This window comes from Dasypus novemcinctus, chromosome 10 (genome assembly GCF_030445035.2).
Source record: "Dasypus novemcinctus isolate mDasNov1 chromosome 10, mDasNov1.1.hap2, whole genome shotgun sequence".
In the NCBI taxonomy this organism is placed as follows: domain Eukaryota; kingdom Metazoa; phylum Chordata; class Mammalia; order Cingulata; family Dasypodidae; genus Dasypus; species Dasypus novemcinctus.
Genome location: NC_080682.1, coordinates 58988879 through 59008717, shown reverse-complemented (window position 1 = coordinate 59008717; position 19839 = coordinate 58988879). Strand labels below are relative to the sequence as shown.

General features: G+C 37.1%; 1 protein-coding gene across 1 annotated transcript in view; it reads left to right on the top strand.

Moving 5' to 3' along the window:
* Positions 1-6517, top strand: part of PRRG4 (proline rich and Gla domain 4) — a 32438-nt gene extending 25921 nt beyond the window's left edge. The window contains exon 8 of the mRNA XM_058306323.2: positions 2992-6517. Within this exon, the coding sequence (XP_058162306.2) occupies positions 2992-3226 (235 nt within the window). The 3' untranslated portion in view covers positions 3227-6517. The remainder of the gene's footprint in view (positions 1-2991) is intronic.
* Positions 6518-19839: the final 13322 nt, after the last annotated feature.

The window sequence follows — 19839 nt, the reverse complement described above, 5'->3', positions numbered from 1 at the left end:
CTGCTATGTTGGGATTAACTTTCAAATACCTTTTTTTCCCAAATACTTATTAAAGTACTTTCCATCTGTTGTTCCAAGAAATTCTTCCAGCAGGGTTATTTGTTCTCTTTCTATATTTTGCAAGTCTGGAAGTAAGGGAAGGGTGAGGAAATATTTTAGAAAGAAAAGATTAAAAAATAAAATCATTATCAGAAAAGTTTGCCTCTGTAAAAGCATGCCAAGAAATGGAAAACAAGAGCTTTTCATTTCGTAGTTCTTATATTTTATGGAGGACTATAGGCATAATATATGGCCAGTTTCTGTGGCCTAATTCATTTAAGATGTATGATATGTAAGAAAATACTGTGAGGATATTTAATGACTTTGATGCAATTATTACCTGTTTTCTCTATGTTAAATTATCTAAGTCAATATGGAAAAATTCATTTGCTCCAATAAAATATCTTTCTCTCCTGTTCTCTATAAACAAACCAATAGAACTTTTTGTCACAATCTAATGAATGTGGCAAGTGACTAGACTACCACGAAGACATTTCAGATTTCTGACAGAGGAGGAATTGTCTCGAGCCCTCTAAGTACACTTGTGATCCTCTCAGTCACCTCTCAAATGGACTGATTGTTCAGTTCCTAGATTTACACAGACCTTTTGGATTTCTTCTCTCTTCTCTCTCTCTCTGCAGTTTTTCACTCTCCTCCCCTCCAATTTCAGGTCTCATTTTACTTTCAGATCTCATTATTGTACCAAAGGGAAAAGGGGCAAATTGACTGATTTCGTTTGGAAAAGTTCACAGTATTGTGTGGGTCTGCTAAACTGTTCCTTAATGGAAAATTTTTTAATATTGACTAGGGGAGCAGATGTAACTCAGTGGTTGAGTACCTGCTTCCTATGTACAATCTTGATACCTCCTAAAAAATATATACATAGACTAGAAGTTGGGGACTCCTGTGAATTTTAATTATTTTATATAACTATAACTAAAGGCAGTTAATTTATGCTTAGATACAGCCAACTTCATGGTCTAAACATATCCATTTAATAATGTTTATCTTTCCCTTTGTCTTTTTTTAATTAATTAATTTTTTGTTTAATAATGTTTAAATTGTAATTTGTAATTCATAAGTGAGAAGGGAAAACATAGGTTCAAAACAGCATAACTGTGATACATTTTAACCTTCATTGGCTGGTGTACCTGACAAGGTTTTGTGAAAATGGTGGAACTTGAATTGGGCCATATTTTTTTTTAAATTTTGGGCTTAGATCAGTGGAAGCGGAAAAGGTAATATTCTGAGAAAGGAAACAATACCAGTGAAAACACAGAGAAAGGCCTAAGAATACATTGGTCCTGCAGGAGAGTAATGAGGTCTCTTGGCAAAAGTAGAGCACTATTTAAAAAAAAAGGCAAGCCTAGAGTGAGGGAGGCTTTGAAAAGAAGGCACGGGAGTTAGTATTCAATTCGTGGAAAGCCTACTGCAGGTTAGACTTTTTAAGGAGAAGAGCTGAGTGATGAAAGTTGTATTTAGGAGATCAACCCAGCAATAGGAGCACAAGAGCGAACAGAGAAGCAAGACGGGCTTCAGCTGCTGTGATCATCTCTGTGGCATCTATTTCCTCAGTTCAGAGCTGTGCCATCTTTCAGCAAAGCCTGAATTTTATTTCACACTGTTTTCAGACTCTTTTCATTCAGGAGTGAGAAAAGGGAATTAGCATGTTTTGAGTTCTTATTATAGCATGCTGGACACTGCTCTATGCTTTATTTATATACCATATCTTATTCAGTCTACACAAAGCAACACTAACAAGATCACTATTATCCTCATTTTATTTATTTTTCTTTATTTTTTTTATTATCTTTTTTAAAGTTAATAGATCACACAAAACATTACATTAAAAAAACATAAGTTTCCTATATACCCCACTCCCCACCACCCAACCCCATCATTTTTTAATTGTATTTTTTTGAAGATACATAGATCACAAAAAATGTTACATTAAAAAATATAAAAGGTTCCCATATACTCAACACACCTCCCTACACACACATACACTCTTCCCACATCAATAACCTTTTTCATCACTGTGGCACATTCACTGCATTTGGAGCACTTTGGAGCACTGCTGCACCTCATGGATAATAGTTTACATTGTAGTTTACACTCTCTCCCAGTACATTCAGTGGGTTATGGCAGGGTATATAATGCCCAGCATCTGTCTCTGCAATATCATTTAGACAACTCCAAATCCCAAAAATGCCCCCACATCACATCTCTTCTTCCCTCTCCCTGGCCTCAGCAACTACCGTGGCCACTTTCTCCACATCAATACTACAATTTCTTCCATTAGTAGTCACAATAGTTCTGTAGTAGAATACCACTAAGTGCACTCTAATCCATATTTTATTCCTCCATCCTGTGGACCCTGGGATGGTGATGCCCACTCCACCTGATGGAGTTGGACTTAAATGTGACCATTCTACACATGCCTCTTCTGTCACTTTTACTGAACCTGTGGTTGGCGCTAGGGTTGGTGTATAGTCAGGAGACTTGAATCTCTGGACTGTCCATGTGCCAACTGGGCCCTGAGCCTCAGCAGAGTTGCAACTCATACTCTCTAGTTTGTTGGACTTACCCAGGTCAGCTAACAGGAAGGTGAAGATGGTCAACCACCACACCAGGGAACCAAGAGTGATTACAACTGCAAGCAGGAGACTCGCCTCTATGCTCATTTTAAAGAGGAGGGCACTGAGACTTGTGTTATGATAACTTGCCTTTGGCCACATAGGAAATGACAGGGTCAGATTTCAAACTCAGGTCCAGATTCTTTCAGGGTCTGTGGGTAAAATAAAACTGTTGCTATATTAATACTTTTATATTATAATATATAATTATATATCATATAAATAATAAGCAAACTGAGTCCTTGAATTTTCTAAAATTGCTGTCTTAACCTAAAAATGCTGCTTTCCTGGACCTAAATACTATCTCTCTGTTTAGTTCTTCAGCAGTCTACATGAGAAGGGGCAGGCACACTCCCTCCATCATGTTCAGAAGACCTGAGGAGACTGTCTTGTCTCCATCGCCATCTTCTGTGGAAGACACAGGATTACCTTCATATGAACAGGCAGTGGCACTGACCAGAAAACACAGTGTTTCGCCACCACCACCATATCCTGGCCCAGCAAAAGGGTTTAGAGTATTTAAAAAGTCTGTGTCACTCCCATCTCACTAAGCCCACTTGCCAACTTGGTTGTTAAATTCATTTTTTTTGAGTGATTCATTCTCTCCAAATCAAAAAAGACTTGTCAGTTCAGCCATTTTTGACAAACTGCAGGGAACAAAGGAAAAATAAGCATATGGATCACACCACAGCAGTTCTGTCTGCCTCTTGGACCTGAACTTGATCATCACCAGCTTGATGGGGACCTTTGACTCCATCTCTCTGCAGTTAAGAAAGCACTCTTTTGTAATGTGTCTACTAATGGTTCAAAAACAAATCTGTGTTATCGATGGCATAATTAGAACTGGTAAACTATTTGTATCCTTTTATACAGATACAGATTGTAGGTTTATTGTGTTAAATATGAAAATATGTAAGAATTTCTTATCATTAGAGTATCTAATCAGGATATTGGACCCACTGTTTATTAGGATTTCTTTTTGGTTTGGAATATTTCACAGAATTTGACATTTCAGTACAAATTGGTGACCTTAATATAATCACTTGGTTTTACATTTTAAATTATTGCATAGCATTTACCATACCTTTCAAGTATTAGTTAACTCTTGCTGTCACTCAAGTTTCATTATTGGAAGTGGGGTTAGTGGTTTTCTTTAAAAAAAAAAAAAAATTACTACTTGCTATGGAATTAATTCTTGAGAGGGCCAAGAACTGCAGTGGCAAGGATTTGCAGGGGTTACCATACTAGCAAATAAATAATTGAGCCTCAAATCTAGGAGCTACTAGGTCTTGATAAATTTGCCCATGTTACTAACAAGTAGATATACCCATCTTCATAGGTAAATTGTCTATATATAACTACATGTAATTATTTATCTTGAAAATTATTTTAACTCTATAATATAAATAATAGTTTGAGAACCTGGAAAAAGTAAGTTACTTTTCTGCTATTAAAATAATATTGATTAAAGTTACTGGAAACTCCTTCCATCTGTTAATATGTCTGAACTGCAAAAGAAAAACACCATAAATAATAACTAGTCCACACTCTGGTTGCTCTTCCAATCTTGTATATAAGCAGTCTCTCCTTAAGAATGCAGCGGAGTATGATCTATATACCTCTGGAAGTAAGTGTGCATGCGCATGAAATGAAGTTAAGTACATGGGTAGGTGTGTGTTTCTTCTTGGCAGTAAGTCAAGTAGTTACGTACTCCTGAGAAATGTAATAGAAAATTCTGTCCTTTATATGCTTGCCAGGCGCTGCATTTTCCTATTTTTAAGATCATTTTTAAAGTTTTATTTTGTTTTATCATTTTTACAGGGATGAGATTGCAACCCACATGCATTTGATTATTCCTTCCAAATTAAATGTTTGAAAGTATAAATCATATTACAATGCATACACGAGTACGTATGTTTCTCTTTTAAGACAGTATGATCTTAAGGCAGATAAAATTAAGATCTTAATCATTACAGACTGCCAAAGACATTATCCTTTTATTCTCAGAATCTTTTCAGTTGCTTGTTGCAAATAAATCATCTAGCAACATTTAGATTTAATTAGGAAAAGTCGGTTTTTTTGAGCCATCCACATTACCTATAAAACTTCTGTTATTAATCATACTTTGTCTTTACATAAGCACTTTTTCCCATGTAAATTTGCACTTATTTTAATCCTCTTTAAAAGATCAGAGGCAAACTCTACTTCATTCACTTTGTAATAATCAGACTAGACTAAAGCATAGAAGGATAACTTGCCCCAAATCTAACAACTTGGTGAGAGCTGGATTTAGAATGAGCAAGCACACTTTTTTATTCCCATTTTGTGCCTATAGATTACACTGTCTCGAATTGTGAAATCTAAGGACTTTGTTACTTAATTCCATGTCTGTGAGAGAAATTTACAAGCAATTGTCACATACATTTATATTTACATATATATTAATTCACAATATATTTTAAGACTGATAGAAATATAAGATAAGGGATACATCTTTTACTGAATCATAATTTGAAAAATTACCTGACCTCCTCTACTCCCAGTGACTAACAAACGTCCTAGTGCAAAGCAAGTTTCAGAACCTTTGACACATCACCCCCGGCAGCAGCCTAGATTTGTCATCTTCCGTCATTTAGTTTAAACCTATTACTCTAACTTGAATCAGTTGGGAATTCATCATGAAGACTGTGAAATTAATGGTGTTTGTAGAGCATCCTATGTTGAATTCATGATACTTTAAATTTAAGAAGCAATATGATGTAATCATAATTGACAATGTTTATATTGATTGAAAGGAAAATAATAAAATATAAAATCATTGACATCTCTTTTTCACTCACTTTTTTTGTTCCTTTTGTACTTTTGGTGGTAAATTTTTATTTTGCTTGATTGATTGTTTTGTTTGTGCTTATTCCCCCAAGCAACTTATTTAGTATTTAACATTAAACTGATTTCAGTCCAAAGTTTTATATATAATTTGATCAGTTTTCAACTCTATTAAAACCAGAAAATGAATGTAATGTGGGTATGAAAAGGGAATTGGACTTGGAAAAGAAGACAAATATACATTCATAAGATTATGCCTTAAGATAGGTAATTCTACATAGAATATTCTCTGTTCAAAAGGAAAAAATTAAAGAGCACACAGACTCCATGACTCTGTCAAAGTTTTTCATCTGTTAATAATGTGCCCTCTCAGTGAATACATGGAGAGGAGTGAAAACTCTCAGAACAGTTAAAAACTAATAGAACAATAGTGTCCGTGTCTTTAGTTCCTGTTTACCTCTAAATTTCTAATCAATTGTTTCTGCTTCTCAGATAATTTTCCTACATGTACAAGACAATAATTTTTAATGCTAAAAGATTTGTTAATACTTAACAAAAGCTCAATATCATATTCATGTTGTTTTTTATTTCACTTGATGTGAATTAAAATTTTATTAGTTGTTACTTGGATTTGAAATGTTGTGTACAGCATTTGTCCTAATAGAGAAATATCAAGCATTTCTGTATCTTGTTTTAATTTATATTCTTTTGTAGCTCCTGCCTATGTGGTCATTTTGGAATATGTGTGACATATCTTGATGCCTTCAATCTTCTGTTATTTTATGTTTCTGCCAACATCTTTTTGTTGTTTAAAATATGTTTCTAACAACTTAACAGTTTAAGATAATCCAATACAGATATATCGGTATTTTCATTATCTGGAAAAAGCAATCCTTTTTTTGAATGTACACTTTACCTAAAGCTTTGATTGTGTTTTGATTTCAATGTGTTTTCTGTTATGAATACTTTTTATACATGTAAATAAACTGTTTTTAGGGTGTTTTATATTAAGTAAATATTTACTGCTTGTTGCTTCATTTATGCATTCTGCTTCCTTGTATAATGTCATATACTGATATATGCCATTTATGAATTATATCTGAACAACACATTGCATATTTTCAAAACAATGTTTATGGCATGTTACTAAATATATGTATATATAAATATATATATATATATATCTTTCACCCGGGAAAGCTAGCATACTATTTACACAATTTAGTTACAGTTGTAAAAGTGCCATTTTCATTAACAGTTTTAATATTTAATGTATTTCAGCATTGTTTCAAGTATCTGTGAATCTGGTCCTTCAAGCAGGGAAGCTTGGTTGTCACTCTCGGCCCTGACGGGAGGGGGAGAGAGGAATAGAATAGATGGAAACCGGGTAACTGGGGGGGCAATGAAAGTGTTCCACAAGATCATGCAATGATGGATATAGGACATGTTAAACTTCACCAAAAATGTATAAAAGTCTATAGGCTTAAATGTAAACCATAATGTAAACCATAATATAAAAATTTAGAAAATTGTACAGTCTAAAATATAAACCATAATGTAAACCAAAATGAAACAATGTTTGGTAGCTGTTTCAATATCTGAACATCAGCTACAGCAAATATAACAGGAACATGTGAAAAGATCATTGCTGGAGAAGGGGGAAAAGGGTTTGATGTTGGATATATGGGAGTCCCGTATATTGTATATGTGAATTTACTATGATCTAAAACTTTTTTGAAGACAAAATTAAAAATTAAAAAAAAGGATCTAGATACTGTGGAAGGAATGAAAGAAATTGCCTTGCCACTGTACATACAGGGCAATACCTATTACAGTGATGAAAGGCAAAACATCAAAAACAAAGTTTTATGATATTTTTCATTTTTTAATACCCTAATTCATTTTTTACTTTAGTTTTTCTAAATTAGTATGTATTCTATTTCTAATCTTTAAATCTATCATTACTATTTCATCTTCCTACTAATCGAATTTGGCAATATATTAGGCTTCATTTTTTTAAAATTTATTTTTATTTCTTTCTCGCCCTTCACACCCCCCCCCCCAGTTGTCTGCTCTCTGTGTCCATTTGCTGTGTGTTCTTCTGTGTCCATTTGTATCCTTGTCAGCAGCACCAGGAATCTGTGTGTCTTTTTGTTGTTGTTGTTGCATCATCTTGCTGCGTCAGCTCTCCATGTGTATGGCACCACTCCTGGGCAGGCTGAACTTTCTTTCATGCTGGGTGCACTCCTTGTGCATGGGGCTCCCCTATGCAGGGGACACCCCTGAGTGGTACAGCACTCCTTGCACACATCAGCACTGCGCATGGGCCAGCTCCACACAGGTCAAGGAGGCCCTGGGTTTGAACCATGGACCTCCAATGTGGTAGGCAGATGCTCTATCCATTGAGCCAAGTCCGCTTCCCATTAGGCTTCATTTTTGAAGTTTTGGATCACAGAGGGATTCAGCTATGGCAGGGGAGAAACACTGGTGTGGGATGTTATTGATGGGGGACACATAGTTGGGAGGGAGTTCTCCAGGGCATGTATATAGGGTATAAAAAATGTTCAGATATTCATTGGATATTTTCATAGTAGTTACAGGTACAAACAACAACTGAGGTGGGGCTGAGTTCCTAGCCAGGGGAGCTCTGTCACATTCCCCAGTGGAACAGCAACAATCCTCCAAGTACAAGGGCAAAGACCAGTGAAGAAGGATGGTCCAGTGATGAGCACTTGATACTGATGACTATGCTGATGAGCCTGTGTGCCTGACTCTTCAACTAGGCCTAGAGCTGCAGGATGCCTAAGACTTACCTCCTGAGAGCTTCCATGTTGCTCAAATGCGAACGCTCTCCAGGCCAAACTCAGCATGTAAATGTATTACCTTCCTCCCAGCATGGACATGACTCCTAGGGATGAGACTGCCTGGAGCCAAAGGATTACTACCAATCATTAACTGGTGATACAGCTAGAAAAAGACCTTGAATAAAATGTAAAGATATTATTACAAAGTCAATAAAAAAAAAAAATAAATAAAAAAAAAAAAAGAATATTAGATCAGGTAACGGACACATGATAACTTGTTCAGGACAGAGGAAACAATGTGGTGAATGTTGAAAAGATAGAAAAAATACATACATATATATATATATATTTAATTGGAGGAAGAAAGAGAAAAAAATGGCAATATGTTCCATATGACAAAGGGCGAAAGGCTGATAGGGCCAAAGGAACTCAGTAAGTAACAAATAAAAAGAGATTATCTTTGAGAGATTTAGGACATTAATTAAAGATCATCATCCTGACAGCAGGACAAACTGGTTTCAGGCACATCTTTAATACTAGAGTTCTTAAAAGAGGGCAGCCCCAAGGCATCAGATCCTAAAAGAAAGGGAGAGAGAATATGATGCCCATGATGATGAAGAATAGCTAGCACAGAGGGCACCTATTTTGTGGCAGGCACTGTGCTCAGTGCTTCCCTGTCATTTCATTTAATCCTCTGAATAGTCGATGGAGACCATTAGTACTAACATTTTACCACTGAGAAAACCAAGAGGCAGAAAGATGACATTTTGCAATATCACTAGTGGGTCACCGCCTGTGGTTTGGAAACACCCATAGGCTCTCTCCCTTGGGATACCCCTTTCATTCTCCCTCAGAGCTCCTCCATCCCTTCCTTTCACCTCACTTATAAATCTGCATCCTGTCGATGTCATTCTATCCACGCAGCCAGAATCATTACGGGAGCATTTTGGGCATACACAGCCCTCTCTGGCTGTAGAAGTTTATCTCTGCCTGTGCAATAAGCAAAGAGACCCTGAACTTCTCTTGAAGCAATATTATGTGTCTTCCAAAGAGAACCTTCATTATGCAGAGGCTGATCACCCAGTCTGTGGGTTGAGAATTGATAAAAACTTGTCAACAATACTATTGTGAATTCACAGAGATGTTTTCATCTGAAAGGGCTTTGTAGTCAAGAGATGAGTGATTGTCCAGGTTTTTAGGAAGTTCTATGTTGGATTTGAGAAAATAAACTACAGTTATGGATTTTCAAAAAAAAAAAAAAAAAAATGTAAAGACAAATGAGTTAATGTAGCTAAGAATCTTCAAAAAAGAGTCTTGAGGACATCAGAGGGGTCGCGCTTACACATGCATCAGCAGGATCCCTGAGACAGCCAAAGTAGATACAACCCCAGGTACTGGTGCTCCTGAGGGCTACGGAGACATGCCGGTTCTACAGTCATGTCAGATGGCTTTGGAGTTCAGTGCCTTGTCAGTGGGCCCTACTTTGGAATTTGTGTTCCTGAATGTGATGGAGTTGGACTCAGATGTGACCTTTCCGCACACACCTATTCTGTCACTTTTACTGAACCTGTGGTTGGTGCTAGGGTTGGTGTATAGTCAGGAGACTTGAATCTCTGGACTGTCCATGTGCCAGCTGGGCCCTGAACCTCAGCTGAGTTGCAACTCCTACTTTCCAGTTTGTTGGTCTTACCCAGGTCAGCTAACAGGGAAGTGAAGATGGTCACCCACCACACCAGGGAACCAAGAGTGCCTACAACAGCAAGCAGGAGAATAGCATTCATCAAGCATGTGGGATCTAAGCCCCCTCTCAATATAGAGGTGGAGTGGACATCACCACCCCAGAGTCCACAGGATGGAGGAATAAAATATGGATTAGAGTGGAATTACTGGTATTCTAGTGCAGAACTATTGTGACTAGTAATGGAAGAAACTGGAGCACTGATGTGGAGAAAGTGGTCATAGTAGTTGCTGAGGCCAGGGAGAGGGAAGAAGAGATGTGATGTGGGGGCATTTTTGGGACTTGGAGTTGTCCTAAATGATATTGCCGGGACAGATGCTGGACATTATATCCTGCCATAACCCACTGAATGTACTGGGAGAGAGTGTAAACTACAATGTAAACTATTATCCATGTAGTGCAGCAGTGCTCCAAAATGTATTCACCAAATGCAATGAATGTGCCACAGTAATGAAAGAGGTTGTTCATGTGGAAGGAGTGGTGTGGGGTGGGGTGGGGTATATGGGAACATCTTATATTTTTTAATGTTACATTTTTTGTGATCTATGTATCTTCAAAAAATATATAATTAAAAAAATAAATTCAGGGAAGCGGACTTGGCCCAAATGATAGGGCATCCACCTACCACATGGGAGGTCCGTGGTTCAAACCCCAGGCCTCCTTGACCCATGTGGAGCTGACCCATGTGCAGTGCTGATGCACACAAGGAGTGCTGTGCCACACAGGGGTGTCCCCCGCGTAGGGGAGCCCCACGCGCAAGGAGTGCGCCTCGTAAGGAGAGCCGCCCAGTGCAAAAGAAAGTGCAGCCTGCCCAAGAATAGTGCCACACACAAAGAGAGCTGACACAACAAGATGACACAACAATAAGAAACACAGATTCCTGGTGCTGCTGATAAGGATAGAAGCAGTCACAGAAGAACACACAGCGAATGGACACAAAGAGCAGACAACTGGGGGGAGGGGGGAGAGAAATAAATAAAAAAATAAATCTTTAAAAAAAAGAAATTAAATAACTATGCAAAAAAAATTTAATGTATTTCCTGCTTCCAAAATTGATTCAGTCAAAATTATATTACTCCTTATAAAATAAATTTATTTCTGAACTATATCTATACATAATTGAAAAATCAGAAAAAATACAGTAGTGTTATATTAAATTTTAAGAATAATATAGTATTTCCAGCTTAAGAGAAATACATTAAATAATATTAAGTATCATACACCTACATAAACACTGATTAAAATGAAATATTACTTCATCTTAAACATTTAGACTACCTTAAAAATATTTTGGATCCAAGTGACGAATACTAAAATGTTACTATTTAAACTTAAAATTGCCTTTAAACTTAAACGTTTTCTCAGGACCAATTGAAAGTTGTTTTTTAATCAAATTTATATGCTGGTAAGAGCAGGAAAAAAGAATGAATTGTTTTATTATAGTAACAATTTTTATGTAGCATTTAATTAGGTGAAATCAAAGAAGTAAACTTCAAAGGATTCAAAAATCTATCCTAGATTTTGGTTGCTGTGGCAAGATAGTGAAAGAAACACAGGTACTAACTTTAAAAAACTAAATGGAGTAGTCAAATTTCATCTAAAAGTAAAGCCTGCTTTAGCAATAGCTTAGGAAAAATATGTTTCCAACAGAGTTATTAACTTGGATAAGAGGGAGGATTTGGGAGACTAAAAACAGGGACTTGGGGGATGCGGGAATGGTGAGGAGATGGTTAGAAACACTCTTACAAAGTTAGTCGGAAGTCCATCACTGACTTTAGGCATATTTTTTCTCATTCGGGGACTGTATTAGCCAAAGGGGTACTGATGCAAAATACCAGAAATCAGCTGGCTTTTAAAATAAAGGGTATTTATTTGGGGTAGAAGCTTACAGTTACCAGTCCATAAAGCATAAGTTACTTCCCTCACCAAAATCTATGGGCACGTGTTGGGGCAAGATGGCTGCCAACGTGTGTGAGGGTTCAGGCTACTTAGGTTCCTCTCTTCCCAGGGCTCCATTTCTCTCCAGGCTCAGCTCCTGTGCTCGCTCCACAAGGCCAGCTGTAGTCTCTTAGGCGAATGGCTCTGTCCTTCTCCCAGGCCTCTCTGCCTGGCCTTAGGAGCTGTCTCTAGTCCACTGTGTTCTTCTCCTATGTGTTCATTTCCTGGGCTCGAAGCTCCAACCTCCCTTCTCTGTGGTGCAGTTTTTCTGTAGGTCCCTGCCCCCTTGGTGGTCAATGTCCTACTGATGTGACCCAATCAAAACCTTAATCATTATTTAATCAAGTAAAAGTAAAACCTCTGAATCCAATACACTCTAATATGCCCAGAAGAAAAGACCAGTTTGCAAACATAATCCAGTATTTCTTTTTGGAATTCATCAATATCAAACTGCTACAGGGACCAAAAGAAATGACTTAGGAACCACTAGTAAATAGATTAGGAAATAGGGTCTAAAAGATAGTATAAAAGCCCAGATATTGAAAGTGGTAAAAACAATTCAAACTGGCTTACCTAAATGGGAAGTCTGAGTTGGAATCATCCTAAGGTACTCACTGTCACCAGCTCTACACGCTCCTTCTTTACGTTGTACACAGGCTTTGTCTGTGTCCAGGGCGGGGCACAGCCACAGGCTTGTATTATACTTGCTCAGAGACTACAGAGGAAAGAGATCTTCTCTCACCCAATGGCCACATATTAAAACCCAGTTGACTGTGGTTCTAATTGGAATTCTAAATGTCCAACCTTGGGTCTGAGGACCGTAACTTGACCAATTACTGGGCAGGCCTGAGTCATGTACCCACCCTGTTGCCAAGTTGCAGCTTATTATGATTTGAAGTTGGGAAGAGACAGTTCCTCAAAGGAAGTTGCTGCTGTTACTAAAGAACGGACAAATAAATGGACAGAAAAACCAGCAGTTCTCTACCTCAGAAAACAAGAATCATCTCGAGACTGGTGACAAGACCAATCAGAATCTAACTCAGACTAATACATATTCAGACTCATTTGGTCTTATAACCATCCACACAAGGTGGGGGCAAGGGTTAAACAGTCTAGAAACAAAAGGATGGTCAGAAAGAGGGAGGACCAGTTATGGTAGACCTAACCTCATTTACATTTCAAAGAGATTAACATTTGTTGAACACTGTATTAGTTTCTATAGCTGGCATAACAAATTACCACAAATATAAAAGAACACATGGTTTTAATCCTACAGTTTCTATGGGTCAGAAGTCCAGGCATGGCTTAGCAGGTCCTCTTCTCTGGGTCTCACAAGGCTACAATCAAGAGTGCAAACATATGTAAGTAGATTCCACCTCCAAACTCATTCAGGTTATTGACAGAATTCTTTCCTTGCCTCTGTAGGACGAGGGCCCTTACAGATGGAAGATGGAGGCCAACCTCAGCTCAAGAGGCCACCGGCAATTCCTAGAGGTCACATGGGCATCTTCGACATGGCTGCTTACTTCACCTAGCCAGCAAAGAAAATCCCCAGAGCAGGTCTGCTAGTACAATGGAGTCTTACATAATGTAAAATTATCAGAAACGAGACATTCAGTCAATTTTACCATTATTTTTTGGTTACAATCAAGTCATACCTCACCCACCCAAGCACTCAAGGGGATTGGGTTCTACAAAGGTGTGAATACCAGAAAGAAGAGATCATTGGGAATCAACTACTACAAGAACCTGTTACGTGCCAATTCCCAGCCAAATGTCTTCCATATGATCTTGGTTTGTTTGTTTGTTTTTAAGATTTATTTTATTTCTCTCCCCTTTCCCGCATTGTCTGCTCTCTCTGTCCATTCACTCTGTGTGTTCTTCTGTGTCTGCTTGCGTTCTTGTCATGGGGCACCGGGAAACAGTGTTGTTTTTTGTTGCGTCATCTTCCTGCATCAGTTCTTCATGTGTGTGGCACCACTCCTGGGCAGGCTGCGCTTTTTTCATGCAGGGCGCTCTCCTTGCAGGGTGCACTCCTTGCACATGGGGCACCCGTACATGGGGGACACCCCTGCGTGGCACAGCATTCCTTGCACACAGCAGCACTGCACATGGACCAGCTCACTACGTGGGTCAGGAGGCCCTGGGTATCAAACCCTCGGACCCTCCATATGGTAGGCGGATGCTCTATCAGTTGAGCCACAACCACTTCCCTTCCATATGATCTTTCATTTCACATAAGCATTAAAACTATTATTCTTGTTTTGTGAAAACTTTGTAATTTCTCATTATTTACCATTTTTACTAAACTTGTTCATTTTCCTACAATTCCTAGCATTACAGAGACTGTAAGATTGGGAACAAATTAAGAAATTGGCCCCTCAACTGGCCAGGCAAATTCATCCAAAAAGGAAGGTCTGGAAAAGAGAGGATCAAATCCCTAGTCTGAAAATGTCCTCTTTACCTTCACATTTGATTTATAGTTTATCTGTGTTTATCTAGGTTGAAAATTATTTTCCCCTATATTTTGTAGATATTGCTCTAACATTTTCTAGCATCCTATTGCCATTAACAATTTTAATAGCATTCTGATTCCATTCCTTGACATGTGACTTTATTTTCCCTCTGTGGAATCTTTTCAAATCTTCTATTTATCCCTGGTGATCTCAAATTCACAATTCTGAGGCTTGGTGTGAATTTTCCTTTATTATTCATGCCATCCAATTCCTTCTTTCAGACTGGAAATTTGTATCCCCCAATTCTAGAAAATTTTCTTACTTAATTTTTTGCTACTTTCCTTTATTTTCTCTATTATTTCTGTGATTCCTCTTGGTTGAATTTTGGACTTCCTAGATTGAACTTCTATATTCCATTTATTTATTCTGCATTCTGCAAAAGTCCTTGTATTTTATCTTCCAATTATGTTAATAAATTTTTATAATTTTAGGTTATTATACTTTTAATTTCCAAGAGCACTTTCATATTCTCTGATTGTTCCTTTTCTCAACATCCTGTTCTTTTTTTTTACTTTTACGATCAGTTTCATTGGTGTATAATTTATATGTAATCAAATGAAGTCATCTTAAGTGAACAGTTCAATGAGTTCTAACAAATGTAGACACCCACTTAACAATCATCCTAACTGCAAAGTTTCCTTCTGTCCACTTTCCCAACCTCCAGCCTCAGACTACAACCTATTTTCTTTCTGTTGCTGTAGATTATTTTTGCCTATGCTAGAATTTTATATGAATCAAATTAGATAGCATATACTCTTAGTGGCTGGCCTCATTCATTCAGCAGAAGATTATTGCATTTGTTAGTTTGTTCCTTTCTATTGTTGAATAGTATTTTATTGTATGATATACTTCTATTACATGTTTATTCGTTCACTTGTTGATGAGCATTTATGGATAAAGTTACTATATGATCATTCATACACAAGTCTTTGTGTGAACATATGTTTTCATTTCACATGGGTAAATACATAGGAGTAAATTACTGGTAATAGTGTAGATATATGTTTAATTTTCCAAGAAACTACCAAACTTCCAAAGTGGTTGGGAGTGGCACTTGCAACAAGAAGGAATGAGAGCTCCTGTGGCTCCACATCCTTGTCAGCACTTGCTGTTACCAGGCTTCTTAATTTTAATCATTCTGGTGATTCTGCAGTAGTATCTCATTGTGGTTACCGCCCCACTGTGGCTTTTTTTTTTTTTTTTTTTTTTTGCTTGCTGTCTGCTCTCTGTCCATTCACGGTGTGTTCTTCTGTATTTTTTTATTTCCTCTCCCCCTTGCAGCTTGCTTGTTGTCTGCTCTCTGTGTCCATTCGCTGCCACTCTTCTGTGTTTTTGCTTTGTCTCCCTTTTAGTTGTGTCACCTTGCTGAGTAGGCTTTCCGCAGTCCTTGCCGGCCGGGTGGCACTCTGCGGCACTTGCAGGTGAGCCTGCCTTCACAAGGAGGCCCCGGTACATGAACCCAGGGCCTCCCATATGGTAGATAGGAGCCCAACTGATTGAGCCACAGTCACTTCCTTCATTGTGGTTTAATTTGCATTTCCCTGATGATTGATAATGCTGAGTATATTTTTATGTGTTTATTGGCAAATCATGTCAATTCTTGACAATTCTTTCTCAAGTGTTTTTTCCCCCAAATCTATGACCTTCTGGGGAGTTGTTCAGCTTCTTACTTTTGAGTTACAACAGTTCTTTATATAAACTGGATATATATACTTTGTCAGATAATGTGTTTTGCAAATATTCTCTCCTAGGTCACAGCTTGCATTTTCATTTTCTTGACAGTGTCTTTGAAAAAGCAAAAGTTATAAATTTCGATAGAGATTGATTTATCAACTTTTCCATTTATATTCATTGCTTTTTGTATTTTGTTAAAGAAAAAACCTTTGTCTGACATGGATGAACTTTGAAGACATCATGTTGTGTGAAATAAGCCAAACGCAAAAGGACAAATATTGTATGATCTCACAGATATGAAATAATTAGAACACACAAACCCATGGAATCAGAATCTAGGATATCGATTACGGCTGAGGTAACAGTGGGGAATGGGGAGTTGGTGCTTAAATTGTGTAATATTTCTCTTTGAGTTGATTGTAAAATTTTGGTAATAGATGGTAACACAACACTGTGAATGTAATTAACAGCACTGAATTATATATTTGAATGTGGTGAAAGGGGAAATTTTAGATTGAATATTTGTTATAGAATAAAATTTAAAAACACAACAACATAGGATTGTACAACACAGTGAACCCTATTGTAAATGATGGACTACAGTTAATAGTACAATTATAAAAATGTTCTTTCATGAATTGTAATAAATGTTCTACACTAATGCATGGTGTTAATAATAGGGTGGTATATGGGAAGAGTGTATTTTATGTATGATTTTCCTTAAATCTACAACTTTTCTAATTAAAAAAATTTTGCGCCAAGTTTGTGAAGATATTTTCCTATGTTTTCTTCTAGAAATTTTATAATTTTAGCTTTTACATGCAAGTTTAATATTTGTGTGTATATTAGGTAAAGACAAGGTAATTTTTTCCATACAACACTACAGTTGTTTTAGCACCATTTGTTTAAAAGGCTGCTTGTTCTCTACAGAATTATCTTGGCATTTTTACTGAAAATCAATTGTTCATGTATTTCTGGACACTATACTGTTCCATTGATTTCTGTCTATCTTTATGCCAATAACATAGTGTCTTTTTTTTCAAAGATTTATTTATTTATTCCCCTGTGATGGTTAAACTAATGTGTCAACTCAGCCAGGTAATTGTGCCCAGTTGTTTGGTCAAGTAAGCACTGGACTAACTGTAATACGAGGACATTTGTGGACTTTAGTCACCATTGACTTCACTGCAGTGATTAATCATAGATAGCTGTTTATAATTACATCAATCAGGGAGATTGCCATCAGCAATGGTTGACACTTTATCCAATCAGTTAAATGCCTTAAAAGGGGAAGTGATTACAGCATTGAGTGAGAATTTCCCAGCTCATCTTTGGACAGCCAGCATCTCCCAGAACTCCTGAACAACCTTCACTGGACTTTCATCGGAGCCCCTGGTTGCAGCCTGCCTGCAGAACCTGGACTTGTGCATCCCCACAGTCATGTGAGAGACTCTTATAAAATCGCATACTATTGAGCGATACCTTTTGTTGAATTTGTTTCCCTAAAGAACCCTGACTAATACACACACCTGCCCCCCCATTGTCTGCTCTCTGTGTCCATTTGCTGTGTGTTCTTCTGTGTCTGCTTGTCTTCTCTTTAGGCAGCACTGAGAACCGATCCCAGGACTTTCTGGAGTGCAAGAGAGGTACTCAATCTCCTGTACCACCTTATCTCCCTGGCCTGTTCTGCCTCTTATTGTCTCTCCTCTGTGTCTCTTTTTGTTGCATCATCTTGCTGCGCGAGCTCTCTGCTCATGCCAGCACTCTGTATGGGCCAGCTCACTGTGTGGGTCAGCTTGCCTTCACCAGGAGGCCCTGGGAATTAAACCCTACCTCCCCTGTGATAGACAGGAGCCCAATTGCTTGAGCCACATCTGCTTCCCCAAAGTGTCTTGTTTACAGGGGCTTTATAGTAAGTCTTGAAATGAAGTAGTGTAAGTTCCCTAATTTTGTTCTTTTCCCAAATTTTTAAAGATAATAAAGGACCTTTGCATTTCCATTTAAATTTTAGAATTAGCTCATCACTTTCTTAAACAAAAGACTGCTGGGATTTTGTCTGGGATTGCAATTAACTTATAGAAAATTTGAAGAGAATCAACATCTTAACAATTACAAGACCTCCAATCCATAATATATTTTTCCATATATTTAGGTCTTTTAAAATTTCTTTCAGTAATATTTTAAAATTTTAATTTTCCAGGGGAGCTGATGTGACTCAGTGGTTGAGCACCGGCTTTCTACATACGAGATCCTGGATTCAAACCCCAGCCCCAGTACCTCAAAAACAAATCAAAATAAACAAACAAAAAAATTTAATTTTCCAACTCCTTAATATATACCAAAGAGAATTTAAAACACATGTTCAGGGAGCAGAGGTGGCTCAAGTGATTGGGCACCTCCCTCCCACATTGGAGGTCCCAGGTTCAGCTCCCTGTGCCTCCTAAAAAAAAAAGAAAGAAGGAAGATGAACAGATAGCAAATGCAAACAGGGGGGATAGGGAGAAATAAATTTTTAAAAACATATGTTCACACAAAAGCATGTACACACATGTTCATAGCAGCATTATTCATATTAGACAAAAAGTAGAAACAACCAAAATATCTGTCAACTGATGAACGGATAAACAAAATGTGATACAGCCATATAATGGAATATTATTTGACCATAAAAAGAAATGAAATACTGATACATGCAACAATATGGATGAAACTTGAAAACACTATGCTAAGTGAAAGAAGCTGGACACAAAAGACCACACGTATTATATGCTTCCATTTATATGAATTGTCCAGAATAGGCAAATCCACAGAAACAGAAAATAAATTTATGGTCATCAGGGCCTGGGGGGAGAGTGCAGAAAGGGGAGACATTGCTAATGGGTATGGGGTTTATTTTAGGGTAACGAAATGTTCTGGAATTAGATGTTAGTGATGGTTGCAAAATCTAATGAATATACTAAAAGGCACTGAATTGTACTCTTTAAAATAATGGATTTTATTCTATGTGAAGTATATATCAATTACATTTTTTTATTTTTCAATTATTCATTATTAGTACTGTATATAGAAATGCAATTAATTTTTCCTTGTAAACCTTATATCCTGTGATTTTGCTAAATTCAATTAGTTCTAGTGTTTTTTTCTTTATTAGTGAAGTTGTGTATTTACAAAACAACCATGCATAAAATACAGGATTCCTTCATATCACCCTATTATGAACACCTTGCATTGGTGTGGAATATTTCTTACAATTGATGATAGCACACTTTAATTATTGTACTATTAACTATAATCCATGGTTTAATTTAGAGTTCACTGGATAATGTAGTTCCAAGGAATTTTTTAGAATTTTTATTCTGTTACCATATATACAATCTAACATTTCCCCTTTTAATCACTTTTAGATAAATATTTCAATGCTGTTACCATGTTGCATTGCCATCACCACCATCCATCACCAAAACATTTCCATTATTCCAAATAGGAACCCAGTACATTTTAAGCTTTAAGTTCTCATTTCCTATCTCCACCCCATCCCCTGGTAATTTATATTCTAGATTCTGACTCTTTGAGTTTGCTTAGCACTTTTTTTGGAGATTCCTTAGCATTTTGTGACATACTAATGACATTCATAAATAGAGTTTTACTTTTTCTTTCTTTTCTGTATA